The sequence below is a fragment of the Rhipicephalus microplus genome, chromosome 7 (assembly GCF_043290135.1).
Source record: "Rhipicephalus microplus isolate Deutch F79 chromosome 7, USDA_Rmic, whole genome shotgun sequence".
Classification (NCBI taxonomy): Eukaryota; Metazoa; Arthropoda; class Arachnida; order Ixodida; family Ixodidae; genus Rhipicephalus; species Rhipicephalus microplus.
Window position 1 is genome coordinate 116,208,255 of NC_134706.1, and position 15,312 is coordinate 116,223,566.

The 15,312-nt window shown below is 47.9% G+C and overlaps 1 protein-coding gene across 1 annotated transcript in view; it reads left to right on the forward strand.

Moving 5' to 3' along the window:
* LOC119179103 (fatty acid synthase-like) overlaps window positions 1-15,312 on the forward strand; it is a 146,171-nt gene that overhangs the window by 111,771 nt on the left and 19,088 nt on the right. Inside the window, exons 23-24 of the mRNA XM_075870086.1 lie at window positions 3,185-3,428; window positions 6,464-6,700. Of these exons, the coding sequence (XP_075726201.1) occupies window positions 3,185-3,428; window positions 6,464-6,700 (481 nt within the window). The remainder of the gene's footprint in view (window positions 1-3,184; window positions 3,429-6,463; window positions 6,701-15,312) is intronic.

Here is a 15,312-nt window from a genome sequence, read left to right on the forward strand (position 1 = left end):
TAGTCACAGCCAGCTGTCTCAAATATGCAGTGCTAACGACGCAGTATTATTTTGTCATTTGAAAAGACAAATAACAATATAAAACCACCATAAAAAGAAAAAATGGCAAACAGTCATTGTCTGAGTCTACATTATTTGCATACGACATGATTCTGTTCAATAAAAGTATGAAGTCTCGTGGAAACTTGACTCATTGCACAATGTAATAAAAGAAAATTGGCCCAGTATTTGCATGTTACACTGCAAATGTCGTCGAAAGATGATAGTCTTCCATCTAGAGAGAGTGAACAAAACGTTTGTTTGATGTTCTGCCAAGAAAATTGGTTAATGGTATACTGGAGGTGCTGCGTTAGAGTGCCTCGATCGTGCAGCGGAGGTGAAAGAGCGCATCAAGTCATGTCACACGTGAGATATAAGCGCTATCTGGCAAATACCTAGGAAAATGAAGGGCGCACGTCTTGCGCGCCCGTCTTGGAAGGAATAAGGTGCAGAACGCAAGGCGATGAGTAGGTTCCATCACCCTGTCGTCTTAGCAAAGCATTGAAAACACTTGCCTTTTCGTGCAAGTGTTCCCTGGTCAGCGCAACGTGACAAATGCTATGGCCCTTATAATTACTTATGTATGCCTTTTCTAGTAAAATACACACATACGAAATATTTAAGTGTCGTCATGATGCCTCAGATAGGCGCAATAATCGCTTTTTAATTCACAATGGCACAAGTGTGAACGCTGAATCTGGAGCAATTCTCGTGGGCGCTGAAAATGGGGTAAGCCATTTGGAGTATCATTTGGTCACTTTGGTACCGTTTAGGTTACCGTTAAGGGCGAAAAAAATTTGTGTGAACCAACAAATGTACATCTTCTTTCAACGCCATCTCATATTCATGTTCATGTAAATTACATCTGTTTTGTCATCATCGTTAGAGTATGTCTAAGAAGGAAATGCTCTGTTGAGTGTTATTGACGTTTGTGACAATAAATTTTTGTATACACAAAAACACAAATGTACAGACAGACAGACAGACAGACAGACAGACAGATCAATTTTTTGCGTCAAAGGTCCCTATCGTCTTTTAAAAAACGTGCTCTGGCTGCTTGCGGGAGGAATACACTAAAGTGGGCAGCACTACATAAAATAAAACGGTGGTGTCAACTTCTCGGCCAACAACTGTCCCGAACGTACACTACGTTTTCACGCTAAAAACGAGAATGTTCTTTGACCCACCCCTCTTCTCCGACTTGCTGCCACCACCGTGCCATATATTTGAAAAAGCGAGTCACACCCGTTAGCGAGTGAGCCCCTGTCCTCCCTGTTCCCTGAAGATGCCTATCTCGTCATCTTCTTGTGCAGCCTTCGATCTTTTAAAGTGTTGTCTTAAAGCAAGACCTTACTGAGGACATTCAAAACAACTGTGTATAGAAGCGTTGAAGTGAATCAGCCTGCGGACTTCTTGGCGCTCCCTCTAAAACAGGGTGTGTCAGGTGTGCTGACAGTGATCGCCCGCAGAGACGGAAGTGGGAGTGGTGGCCGCTGAGTCACTGATGGCTCAAGGCCTCGAGGCGAACAGGGTAGGGAAGTCTAGACACCCGTCTATGGGTCACAGTTGTGATTGCAGGTTTGCAGCTCGAGGCGGTGACGATGGAGAAGAATGAGATATGTGGCATAAAGGAAAAAGGGGTGTCTATGGTGGGGCAGCAAAGATGGAAGTGAAGATAAAAATGAGCCAACTTTGAACAAGGCTAGCCCCCATGTGGAGGGACAGTTCACGTGGACAAGACGTATGCCACTGCTTCAGTAGGTTGCATTTCCGGTGGCATGAGCTTTTTTGTCGACAAAAAAGTTTAACAGCCAGCAGAGACAAACAGCGTACACACGTCATTATATCGGCATGTATGAGACCCGGGCCTAATACGGGGCTGACTCAGGCCCGATCTGACGCCGAAGCTCACAATCCCGATTCAACCCGGGTCTTATCCAACAATCGAATCTCGGCCCGCGGGCCAGCCCGGGCTTGTGCAGCATTCTAACACATACTGCCAATAAAGTGCGAGCACATGCACCCGCAATCCCTTTAGCTGAGATAATCCATGCAAAGCATCTCCTAAAGTGTCAGTCTTGCTTCACCGGCATTGCTACTGAAACCACGCAGTAGTGTGGAAATATGAGTCACTCCTCGCTTTAAACTTGGCATGAACTTCGGCCTGTAACACTATTTACTATAGAATTAAACAAAGCATTTCTCTTCACTTTTTCAAGGAGCTAATTTTTTTTTGCCTTGCTTTGATTCCAACCCCCAGCGTTGGAAAGGTTTTATGTTTTAGCCCCACCGAAATAAGTGAAGTACGAGGTTTTTGAACATATTACGAATAGGTGTGCCCCGCACACTCGTCACTACTGGTCTCTTATTGACTGTACACGTGGTCCAAGTTTCAATGATTGAGCTCCTCCTGAGAGCGATAAACGTCTCTTGTGCCATATATTAACTCTGCAAAAAACGACCGAAAACACGAATGGACAGAAAAGGACAGACAAGCGTTTGTCTGTACTTTTATCTCCTATCGTGTTTTTGCTCTTTTTTTGCGCAGAAACATTACCGATTGTTACCGACTAGGCCAAGTTTCCCTTCTTCTGAATCTCTTGCACGTCTGGCCATGATTTTTTATTTAGGTTCAATCGCTAAAAGCCTTCACGTTAAAGTTTGTTGGAACGTGTGCTTTAGACTAGTCAATCAGTGTTATACCCTGTAATCTGGCAACAAATTTTTGCACAACAATTACCTGAAGAAAATGCTGCAAAATAATCATGGAAATGCAAATTTTTGTTTATTTGTCACCTCTATCATCACCGCTATACCCTGAAAGCCGGAAACAAATTTTTGCGTGACAATTTACTGCATAAAATGCTGCAAAACACCCTTGGAATTGCACATTTTTGTTTCATTGCCCCCTTGACCTTTATGGTCATCAGCTTCTCGGTTTTTTTAACCATTCTTCAACGCCTAAAAGCAAATGAGAACATTAATTCAGGCCAGCAACTTTTTACAAGCAACAATAGAAAAGTGGAATATAAAATTACACTAAAAATAGCCTCTGTGGTTAGCTTTGCCATTCACAACTGTTATATGAAAAAAATGACATGTAAATATGTCTACCAGAAAATACGTTCTGACCATTCGCTTCCAGGTTCTTATTGATGCCCTACTCGTAAACCAAACGATCGAGGCATTCGACGCGGTGTGCAAGCCGAAAGTGGTCGGTACTCTTCTTCTTGACCAGTTGTCGCGACAGCTGTGCCCGGAGCTCGACCATTTCATCGTCTTCTCAACCACAACTTGTGGGCGCAGCAATGCCGGCCAAACAAACTACGCCTACGCCAATTCCGCCATGGAGCGTATCTGCGAGAAGCGTGTCACCGACGGGCTACCCGGTAAGTACAGGCAAGCGGCTATCACTTATGCTTCGCTCTTTCATTTCACTGCGAGTTTCACTGGCGTGTCCTGGTTGTGCGAATACTAGCCGAGCGTGGCTCTACAGGGTGACGCACGTCGTGTTTCGACATCGTTAGCAAAATATTGCTCGTAGCATGCAAGCTCTCACGATGTTCTGGGTTACAACTCGCCTATTTTAATAAACAGGTGGACTCGGCGAAAACCTTTCAAAATGGCGCTTTTCGGGAACAAGAAAGGGGTGTCTAAGAGCTCGCGAACAGGCGGAGGACCATCGTCTTCCAGCCCCAACGTGGGCGAGGCCCGTTATCTAAGGCTCTGTGGTTCCTTAGGACCTCAATAAATTTTGTTGACTGACTGACGAAGCTCAGTAAGTTAGCATAAAGCTGCTGGCATTATTAGCCACACTGTGGTGCTTCCACTTACCATGAATTAGGTAAACAAACTGTGGTTTAAGCCACCCCCAGTGTCTGTATTGCATCAGTTATTCTGGACTTTACGACGGGAATCCTCAGAGACAAGTAAGAAACAATTAGAATAGGCAACAGTCATTTTCTTGGCTCACCTAAATTTTGAGACATGCGCTCGTTTTGTTTTTGTTTTGTTTTCGTAGCAAACTGCTTTCGCTGTCAAAAACTCTTTCGCGAGTTGTCCATCACCGCAGTCCACTCCTGAATATACGGTGTGTTGTGAAATATTTCGGGGCATTATCCTCATCTTTCTGCATGGTGCATATCATGTACTACTTTCTGGGGCTTAGACGAGTGCCATATGAAACGCTGTAATGTAGTACCAGGATGAACGTACAGGGCCTGTTAAAAAAGTGTGTCCGAATGCCATTACAAAAGTCGACCGGTACCTTGAAGCACGTGCCGAAGCTGATTCGGAGGTGAAGGCTAACCAGTGTGGCCATGTTACCGTCATCTTCATAGTTGTGTTCATCATCATCACCCCAGCTTGGAGGTCACCTGAGCAGCCGCATGCTTTGTGGGCGCTGTGACTGATGATATTAATCATAGACTCAGTTCTAATGGAAGTGGAAATGTTGTAGGCCCGTGCGCTCAGATTTGGACGCACGTTAAAGAACCCCAGGTGGTCTAAATTTCCGGAGCCCTCCATTACGGTGTCTCTCATATTCATATGGTGTTTTGGGACGTTGAATCCTACATGTCTATCTGATAATAATAGACTCAGCCACCTTTATAATAGGTTGGCTGCTTTCAACTTGTTATGCAATTTACAAGGTTTCATTCTAAGCTCCAGCCACCTAATATTTTGTCTGTTAACGTGACGACTCAGCCGACATGACCCCAGTATTGAAATATGGTTCTTGGGCTATCTGGTTATTTGCTTCGACCAGTGGCATAGCGCTAATCCACATGGACGAGAAAGAGACGACAGGATGAGTGCTTACTTTGAACTGAGTTCTCATATTCCAGAAAAACCGTATAAATAGATCGGTACACTAAGTTCTAATCATTGAATTCCAAATTCCAACCTTAAGAATAAACATTCAGTAGAAAGTTAGCGCTCGTTCGTGTGAATTAGCGCTATGCCACTCTTCGAATCTGTGTGAGGCTTTTTTCGAAGAAGTCTCAGGCACTAACGTGGCTCTGCGGCAGAACACTTTAATTTGTCCAACGGTGAATGCATTTCTAATGTGGCTGAAAGGCTCTTTTTTGTGTTGCATGCACTGCGATTTCAAAGGAAAGCAGTTCACCTCTAACTCATGCGCTGTCAGGTATCTTTGAGAGGGAAGGGGGGGGGGCGTTATTTTGATTTGCTCGCGTTCACATGCCCGGTTCCTTCTTTCTCTGCGTAGAGGATGCAGCAGCCAGGCGTATGGATCGATGGATGGACGGAAAGACGAAACCGGCCATCCGTCCGTATATCTATCCATTTAGCTGCTGCTTTCGCTACACACTAGTAGCAGGATGGTTGAACAGACGGACCACAGTGCAGCTGTCGGCCCCTTACGGCAGGTTTTGAATATTTCCCCTTTTATTTATAGTTGTCTTTTCTCTACACTTTTCTACCCCAATACTTTCACCATCTTCTGTAGATTTCCATCACGGGCTTCTTCAACTTTTCATTGTTGTCCCTACAGCCGGCTTCTCTCTGTGGGGGATACCTTGCGGTGGTTGCAGTAAATGACGTGGTAGGACCAGGAGCACCGACTGCATATTAGACATTGCGAAATCTATCGATGGTTGGCAAGCGCAACTAAACTTCTTGCGAACTAGTGGTCTGTCGGAACGCCTCTGATAGGACTAAATTTGTGTGTGCCCGTGTGCCCGTGTTTTGCTTTTGTTTATGTTTAACTCTCTCTTTTTCTATTTCGACACCATATTCCCCAACCCCAGTGTACGGTAGCATACCAGATACTAGTATCTCGTTAACCTCCTCGCTTTCCTTTTTTCTCGTTTCTCTCTCTCTATCAATGGTTGAATTAACGACTGTCCTCATTCTAGGTGTCTCGGCAGAGTATGGCAGTACTGTTCTCTCATGCTTTGGTGTCTCGTGCAAAGTGGTGAGGTTTCTTCAGAGCTAAAAACTACCTGAGCCAACTTTTCGGAAATGTCCGAACTACGAAGAACCATTCGCTCTAAGGGCTTCCGTTCTCCCATTGTGCCCGATCACCTAGTTCTACTGAATAAAATATTAATTAACGAAATTATTTTCTTCGGTGGCTGCTGAAATTGATATCTCTAGTAATACTAAAGTAAGTGATTGTCACATCATGTTAAGGTGTGTGGCGCAGAAAAGTAATTATGAATCCAGTGAGTGAATCTTTCATTTGGGTTATTTTTAAAACTATATTGAATGTATTCGGGCGCATTTGTTGAAACAACCTGTGCGGTTGTATTACGTTAAGCATTCAGGCACGGCCAGTGTAGAGCGTTAACACGTTTAGGAGTTTTGGACAGGGACAAAAATTATAACAGCCGCTTGTGTAACTAGTTAGTGATGACAGAATACATCACAATAAAATCATTCATTACCATCTTCAATGCAGGCCTGGCCATTCAGTGGGGAGTCATCGGTGACGTCGGAATTGTCAGAGACTCGGCAGGGGCTGACGCTGTTATCGGCAACAGCGCACCGCAGAGGATCAGGTCTTGCATGTCGCTGATGGACCAGTTCCTCAATCAACGGCATCCAGTTGTGTCCAGCTTTGTGAAGGCTGACTTCTCCCGGAAGTCGTGCGGTGACGCAAAGCCTGATCTTATGCACTCGGTTGCTCGTATACTCGGTGAGTTTTTGCTGTAAACCGATAAACACACCAAGCAGGGACAAGTAAACGCAGGCTAAAAGTGCGGACTAGAGATGCACCTCTGCAGCCAAAATTTCCACAGCAATTCATTTCATCCTTTGAAAGATTACCCCACCTTCGTGGATTTATTAACATCATCGTAACTTTGTATTCATAGAGGTCTCTAATTTATCAAAATATCGCTATCGTTAGAGGGGCATAGCATAAGTGTGCTATCTCTTAGGCATACATAGCTTTGTCTACACGAGGGCGCACTTTTTGGTCTATGAAACTCGCTTTAAAAAAGGACGGACAGAAAAAAAAGAAAAAAATCACAGCATATCCACGGAGTGAATGATATTGAGTGGGGCGAAGCGTCTGTCAGCCCATCCAGCTTCCGTCCATCCGTTCGTTCTTGCTTCTGTCCATCCGCGCCACCATCCTTGCGGCCATCCATGCGTCCGTTCATCTGTCGATCTGTCCGTCCTTGAGTACGTCCATCCGTCTTTTTTTTTCGTCTGTGCATCCGTCCATGCTGTCATCTAGTGTACACTTCAAGTACCGCCACTTCACATTTCGCATCCCATGTGGCTCGTATTCGCTCTAGAGCGGATATGTGCCACCGGTGGCTACATACGACAACGGAGGAAGGCCAAACCCACAACCTAAGGCGATTCACCCCTAAAACGTTTATTAGGCAGTCAATGAGTGAATATGGGAAAATTCCTCATTCCAGGGACCCTCTGGCCTGGATTCTCTGCCCGGCCCACGCGATAAGTTGGCGCTGGTCGACCAGGTCTGTCTTTGAGATCGCAGGCTCCCACGCCTCACTGTGGAGGTTTGGGTCTGCATTTAATGCTGCCGCTTGAGTGGCTGGGTTGCTGCATTTGCATTGCTGTAGAAATCGGACTAGGGTGTCCGCCATAATACAGGTGGCAGATGTAGTCGTATAGCGTTGATTTGAGGTGATGCATTAGTACGCCATGCGCAAATGTATTGCTTAGAGAGTGCCTTTAGACTGTGCCTTCGTCTTTGGAGCGAATATTGGGATGCGGAGGAGGGTAGAACCAGCGTTGTAGCTAATAGTGTTGCAGCTGTTCGTGGTAGGTCAAAGGTACTGATTTTGTTCATTCTTTTGGTGTTCTGGCATGGGAGATGTCTCTAATTTTATGTTGGGAAGCTCGCTTAATGCATTCGTGGGCATAGCGCGTGCTGCTTCATTCCTTTCGAGGCTCTCGTGTCTCAGAAGCCAGATAAGGCAGATGTATGGGTTAGCAGTGTCGACGCGTTTCAGAATATTGCTCTCGAGAACCACTATGGGATCCTCTATCACTTGGTTGGCCAATGCTACAACGTCCTCTTCAAGTGTATCCACGCTATTGACCAGGATAGTCGTGGAATAAAAGATATTCAGGAATAAATATTGTATTGGATCATAACAACAGGGTCACCAGCGCGCGCGGGGTATACCGGCAAAGAGAACGGCGACGACAGTGTTGTGTTGATTGTCTTCGAATGAGTGGCTCTTGTACGTTACAACAACAGGGTAACCAGCACGTTAGGGGTAGACCGGAAAAAATAACGACGAACACAGTGTTGCATTGGACTGTGTTTGAGTGAGTGGCCCTTGTACGTTACATTTGGTGGCATCGGTGACAACGTTAACCCATGTTTACAAGGAGTAGGGCTGCCGCGATGACAGCAACAGTCGGTACTTCACAGTTGCACTCTACGCCAGACGACACGTCGTGTCCTGTCCTGGCTACGAAGAAAAGCTTGGTACAGGCCACGGGAGCCCCAGTCTCATCACACGTCCCGCCTCCAGCGCCCCATCAACCTCTTCGCTCAGAGAAGGATGTGCAGGATACGCCGAATCACCTTCAACAGTCAAGCGCTGGTGCCAGTCTACCTATACTTGCCTGAATGCAAGCCCTTGTTTCACAAGGTGTGGCCGACAGACGAGCCCTTATGCAAGACTTCGAAACTCGCTTCCCTACCAGTTTGCTCTCTCTTGAGACCACCCTAGCCCAACGTGCCCCGTTGACGGACGTCGTCGCCGACCTAGCCGCGCGGCTCCCTGTCATTGAGGAGCAGTCTAGCCTTCAGCAACGTGTGTCTACCATGTCTGAACAAAATATTCCTCTGTCAGCTCAGCCTCGCTTTTTCGGAGCACAACTTCCACCGTTTACCTTTGATGGCACCGCGTCGTAGGCAGCATTTTCGCCACAGTTCCAGTCCAGTGCTGCCCTAAACAGCTGGACAGTTTAAAATAAAGCTCAGGCGCTCGTTGTGCAGCTCCGTGGCGCCGCGGCTCAAAACCTCGAGTACCTCCCGTAAGTCGTCCGCTCGAACTATGAAGCTGTCGTCTTGGCGCTGGAAACCAGATTTGGCGACAATCATCTGCTTCAACTCTACCTCAAACAACTTAAACACGTCCGGAAAAGTCACCTCGACCTTCAAGAGCTCACTGCCCACGTCTACAGCTTGTCACGGAAGGCCTTGTCGGGTTGCCCTACCACAATAATTGACCTCATCGCTGCTAATGCCTTGGTTGATGCCATCAATAACAGAAGTGTCCAGCACTTCGTCTGCCTCGCTCGTCCGATTGACTTGCGATCAGCTTTAGCTGTCGCTCTTGAAGCGGAGATACACGAACGCTCGCAAGCAGCTGAAGATACCGGAGGCCCCCCTACACGGACGCACCATCCCGGACCCGGCTTTTGGCTCCTACTCAGCTCCACGATCCTACAGAAGTACTGCGGTGCTACCACTGCTAAGATGTTGGGAATTTGCTTCGGGCCCTCCGTCGCTGTTCCGGCCAAACGTTTGCAGTGCTTCTTTTCAACCTGTCCGACAGTATCCTGTGCGGGCCGTCAGACACCGTCTTCGGTACTTGTACCTACCTCGAAGCACCATCTGTCGTAGCAGTAGTACAGCCCGTAGCACCTTCACCACCAACTCCATCGTCCTTAGACTGGAATGAAATCAACTTCGGCCCCAACTTCACTGCGGCACAGAAAGCTGAGAATCAAGCACTTCTACGAAAACTCCGTGACTGCGTCGCGATGTCACCCAGTGAGCTCAGCCAAGCTCCTTTGGTGCAGCACAGAATTCACACCGGCTCTGAAGTTCCTGTTCGGCATCACCCGCGTCGAGGCTCAGCCTCTGAGCGCGCAGAAATCGCTAAGCAAGAGGATGACATGCTTAAGCGTGGTATCATATCGCACTCGTCAGGTCTGTAGTCGTCCCCCGTAGTTCTTGTGAGAAATAAAGACGGCTCATTTCGTTTCTGCATTTACCATCGACGGCTAAACAGTGTCACTAAGCCTGACGTGTATCCGCTTCCTCGTCCTGACGATGCCCTTGACCATCTGCATAGTGCTCGTTTTTTCGCTACGCTGGATCTTCTTTCTGGCTATTGGCAGGTGGAAATAGACCTAAATGACACTGAGAAGACCGCCTTTATAACTCCATATGACCTATACCAGCTCAACCACCTGCCATTTGGTCTCTCCAACGCTCCTGCCACAATTCAACAATTAATGGACCGGGTTCTTAGGATTCTCAAGTGGTCGATGGCTTTGGTCTATTTAGACGCCAAAATTGTCTATGCTGTCACATTTCCCGAACACCTCAGGCATTTGGAAATGGTATTGCGTGCTTTCCAAGACGCTAGCGTTTGCTTTAAACCATCCTAGTGCTTTTTCGGCTTTTCGAAAGTTAGTTACTTAGGGCGCGTAGTCAGCGCCAAGGGCATCAGCCCTGATCCCACAAAGCTCCAATCCATTGCTTGTATTCCGCCTCCCACCACGGTTAAGCAGCTCAAAGGTTTTTTGGGGTTCGCTACATATTTCAGACACTTTGTCCCTGACTTTGCTTCTCGCGCAGTACCTCTGAGCGAACTACTGAAGAAATAAGTTCGCTGGAAATGGGGACCCGACCAAGCAGCTGCCTTCCCCGACCTCAAGACTGCCCTTCAAGCACCACCGACGCTCCCACACTATGACGAGAATGCCGCGACGATTCTACACACCGATGCCAGTGGTCTTGGCCCCAGAGCTGCTCTCTTGCAAGCTAACGAGAACGGGCAGGAGAGACCAGTCGCTTACGCTAGCTGCCGGCTGAGTGAACAGAGAGCCTATACCACGCCTCTGAACTTGAGTGCTTGGCGGTAGTTCGGGCAGTCAAAACTTTTGTCCGCACGTTTATGGTGAATGTTTCATGGTCGTTACTGACAACTTCACCCTTCTCTGGCTTAAAACAAAAAAAGACCTCAATGCTAAGTTCGCAAGTGCGCTCTCTGACTGCAAAATTACAAGTTATCTATTGTCCATCGCAGCGGCACTCACCATCAAGACGCTGATTACCTTTCTCGCCACCCGACAGCTTTCATCGACGTCTCCCCAGTCTCTGCAGTGCTTGATTTACGAACTACACAGCTACAAGACGCAGAAATCGTCCATATAACCCGACGACTATCCGGGGAAGTACGCGCTCCCCAGCGTCATCGTGAGTCTTTATGCGTCGTATGTCGTCCGAGAAACAATTCTTTATTGTCGAAATTATCGGGATTGGTCGTGCGTGCCTGTTGTGCTGGTGGCCATGCGACAATGGGTGCTATTCATGTGCCACGACCCTCCTACTGCCGGTCACCTCGGGCTGCACAAGACGCTGGTACGCACCAAAGAGAGGTTTTGGTGGCGGCACATGCACAGTGACGTTTCTCGCTACGTTTTGTCATGCACAGTCGGTCAAGCACGGAAGGCTACCAGAAATCTGCCACCGCCTCCATGCAACCGATCCCTTCTCTTGAAACACCTTTTGAGATTCTGGAACTTCATCCTATGGGACCGTTCCCACGTACGTCGCGTGGCAACAAGTTCTTCATCGTTGCCGCAGACAATCTTACGAAGTGTACCGAAAACAGGGCCATCCGTGACTCTTCGACTCTGCACGTCCTCAGGTTTATCGACTAGTGCATCATTTTTTGACACAGAACGCCACGCTTGCTTCACCTTCACGTCCCGCGCCACCTTCACGTCCCGTGCCTTCGGAAACCTACTGAATGACCATGAAATTCAGCATGCCGTGGCCACTCCTCAGCACCCACAAACAAACGGTCTGGTGGAACGTACAAACCGTACCATAAAGGACATACTGTCTTCATACGTAAGTCACAGTCATAACAACTGGGACGAATACGTCGCCACGGCTGCATTCGCCTTGAATATGTCACAGCAGACAATCACACGAGAGTCACCGTTCAAGCTTGTCTATGGAAGGACCTCAAGGCTTCCGCAAGACAGCTTCTTTGGTTTGAACACAACAACGCAAGACCGTCTGGATGATACCAGTACTTCGGAGCTTCTTTGGAAGACTCGTCTTAGAGCGCACCTGGCTGTAACGCATCGTAAGGCAAAATTCCGCTCGCCTTCCAACGAGAACCACGCCCCTTTCAAACCAGGATACCTAGCGCTGGTTCGACGCACCCAGCGTGTTCCACAGCGTTGCCAGAAGTTTTTTCTCCGGTATGCGAGCCCGTTTCGCGTGGTGAAAGCCTTAGGCCCTATTACGTTCTGCCTGGAAGTTATTCCCGAACTGGGCAATAAAAGCAAAAACCACGTTTTTCCCACCCATGCAAGCCAGTTGAAACTTTGTGTGCCGCGCGATTTCAGTATTCACGCCTCTTCATCTTCTGGCTCACTCTCCAGGGGAGAGGGGGGTGGCGAATATAGTGGACGGCGCATGAGGGGTAGACCGAGAAAGAGAATGACGAAGACAATATTGCGTTACATTGTGTTTGAGTGAACGGCTCCTGTACATTACAACAACGGGGTGACCAGTGCATGAGGGGTAGACCAGGAAAGAGAACAACGAAGACAGTGTTGTGTTGGATTGTGTTCGAAGGAGTGACTCTTGTACGTTACAATATATTCATAGGTCACGCACTATACAAAGATAATTACGATTCGGTGCCCAGTGCGTCCCCTAGCAGAAATGTACAAGCTTTACAGGCGGCCGTGGACGAGACGGAAACCTACTTCGCAGACACGGGTCTCAAGCTGTCTCCCAGTTAATCAGAGCTGTTACATTACAGACCGCCAAGACAAGGTGTTAAGGGTATAACGCCCCTAAACCAGAAGCTACCTGTGGCATTATACGCGAGTGGGCGAAAAATTCCTGTAGTTGACTCAGTTAAGATACTGGGTCTGTTCATAAACGCAAGGGGTTGCAATGCCAGAACAACTAGCCACGTTACAGCCAAAACAGAGAACATGCTGAGATTATTCGCAAGGGTGTCCAACCGAAAGAAAGGTTTAGGTGAGGACAACCTTCTGGGGATGTACCATGCGTTTCAATAAGTCATATTGTCACGTTACAACGTAGCTGTAACCCGCAGAAAAAGGCACACAAGGACGTCAAACTGATTCGAACAACGGCAATACGACTTTATTGTTTTTCTCTGCACGCGCATCTTCGTCCTCTTCTGAACAGCGGCACATACAAGCCAGCCATCATCTTTGAAAATATTACTTTCAGAACTTGCACTAGTGGCATTACCCGCCTTCCCAAAGAACATCGTCCCGATGTCACAACATAATTACCAGATAAAAAGAAAAGACATACGTCAAGCAGTACACAAGGGGGTGTTCACAATAACTGTAAGTCTACTCAAGGAAGTTTGACGAATAGTCAGCGTTGGTAAAATGATTTCATCCTCGAAACATGAACGACGTGTGGCTGTTGTGAACGGCGGGATTTACGAGCCATGTCCTCGTCAAGATCCTCGTAGTCTACTTCGCTGAGACGGCGGAGAACTCTGCAGGGATCAAAACAGCGGCGTAAGAACTTTTCCGACCGAGCCCGTTGTCGTAGGGGAGTCCACAACCAGATTCGTTCTCCGAATCGGTAAGACACATCGCGACGACGAGCGTTGTACCGCAGCGAGTCGATGCATTGTTGCTTGTGGATTCGTTTGACTGCAAGCTAACGAGCTGCGTCTGCCAGTCTGATAAATTCGTTCGTCTTGACACTAATCTGGTATCTGTCTGGTAGAAGCATTGCATCCAGCATTGTAGTGACCTCTCTGCCATGAAGCAACCGGAATAGTCTGAATCCAGGTGTTTCTTGCACAGCGGTATTGTAAGCGAACGTGAAGTAAAGGAGGATGTCATCCTAGTTTTGTGGTCTTGGTCAACGTACATAGATAGCATGTCGGCGATCGTCTTGTTTAGCCTCTCTGTAAGGCCGTTGCTTTGTGGGTGGTATGCAGTAGTTTTTCGATGCACTGTGCCGCTAAGCTGCATGACGTCTTGTATCATTAGGGTGGTAAAAGCTGTGCCACGATCAGTTATGACAACTGCTGGTGCTCCATGTCGGAGGACGATGTTCTTCGTAAAAAAGTGGGCAGTCTCAATGGCGGTGCCACGTTGCAATGCCTTCTTTTCGCAGTAGCGCATCATGTAATCAGTAGCGACTACAATCCAGTGGTTGCCGTCACGAGACTTTGGAAAATGTCCGAGAAGATCCATGCCAATTTGTCGGAACTGTTGTGTCAGAGGAGTGGTGGGCTTCAAAAAGCCGCTGGGCGCTGATGTGGTGCTTTACGGCGCTGGCACTCGTCACACGTCTTCACGTAGTGCTTCACGTCTCGATTGAGCTTAGGCCAGTAATAGTGTTGGCGAATCCGGGCCAAGGTACGTGTGAATCATAAGTGGCCTGAGGAAGGCTCATCGTGACAGGCCGACAAGAAATCGGCTCGTAACGCTGGCGGGACGACGAGCAGGTACTCAGTCTCGTAAGTGTCGAAGTTTCTTTTATAGAGGATATTTCTGCGAAATCAGAACAATGATGACGAGCGGGCGAATGCTGGTGGTGGATGCGGCGTACGGCCTTCGAGAAATTTGATGAATTGCCGAAGCTCTGAATCGTTCTTCTGCTGTTCAGCCAAGTCGGATACACTAACGGCGCAGAGAACACGGCCGTCGAGATCGTGATCAGCTGACGCTGTCTTAAAAGGAGCTCGGGAAAGGCAGTCCGCATCAGTATGCTTCCGGCCAGACTTGTACACGACTGTCAAATCGAACTCCTGAAGGCGTAAGCTCCACCTGGCCAGACCTCCAGAAGGGTCTTTAAGGTTCGCCAACCAGCAGAGCGCATGATGATCGTTAACAACTCTGAACGGGCGACCATACAGGTATGGTCTGAATTTAGCTATTGCCCAGACAACAGCTAGGCACTCCTTTTCAGTGGCTGTGTAATTCGCTTCCGCAGATGATAAAATCCGGCTCGCGTAAGCAATAGGGCGTTAGACGCCGCCTTGCCACTGGACGAGGACTGCACCAAGGCCGATGTTACTGGCGTCTTTGGGTAGTTCAGTGTCGGCATATTCGTCATAGTGTCCGAGTAAGGGCTCAGACTGGAGACGCTGCTGGAGCTCGGAGAAAGCACGTGTTTGCTCAGGGCCCCACACGAAGGGAACATCTTCTTTTGTCAGACAAGTGAGGGGTTCGGCAATGTTTGTGAAATTTCGCACAAAGCGTCTGTAGTATGCGCGGAGGCCTAATAATCGACGTACATCACGTTTGTTGGCAGGTGGTGAAAAATCTACG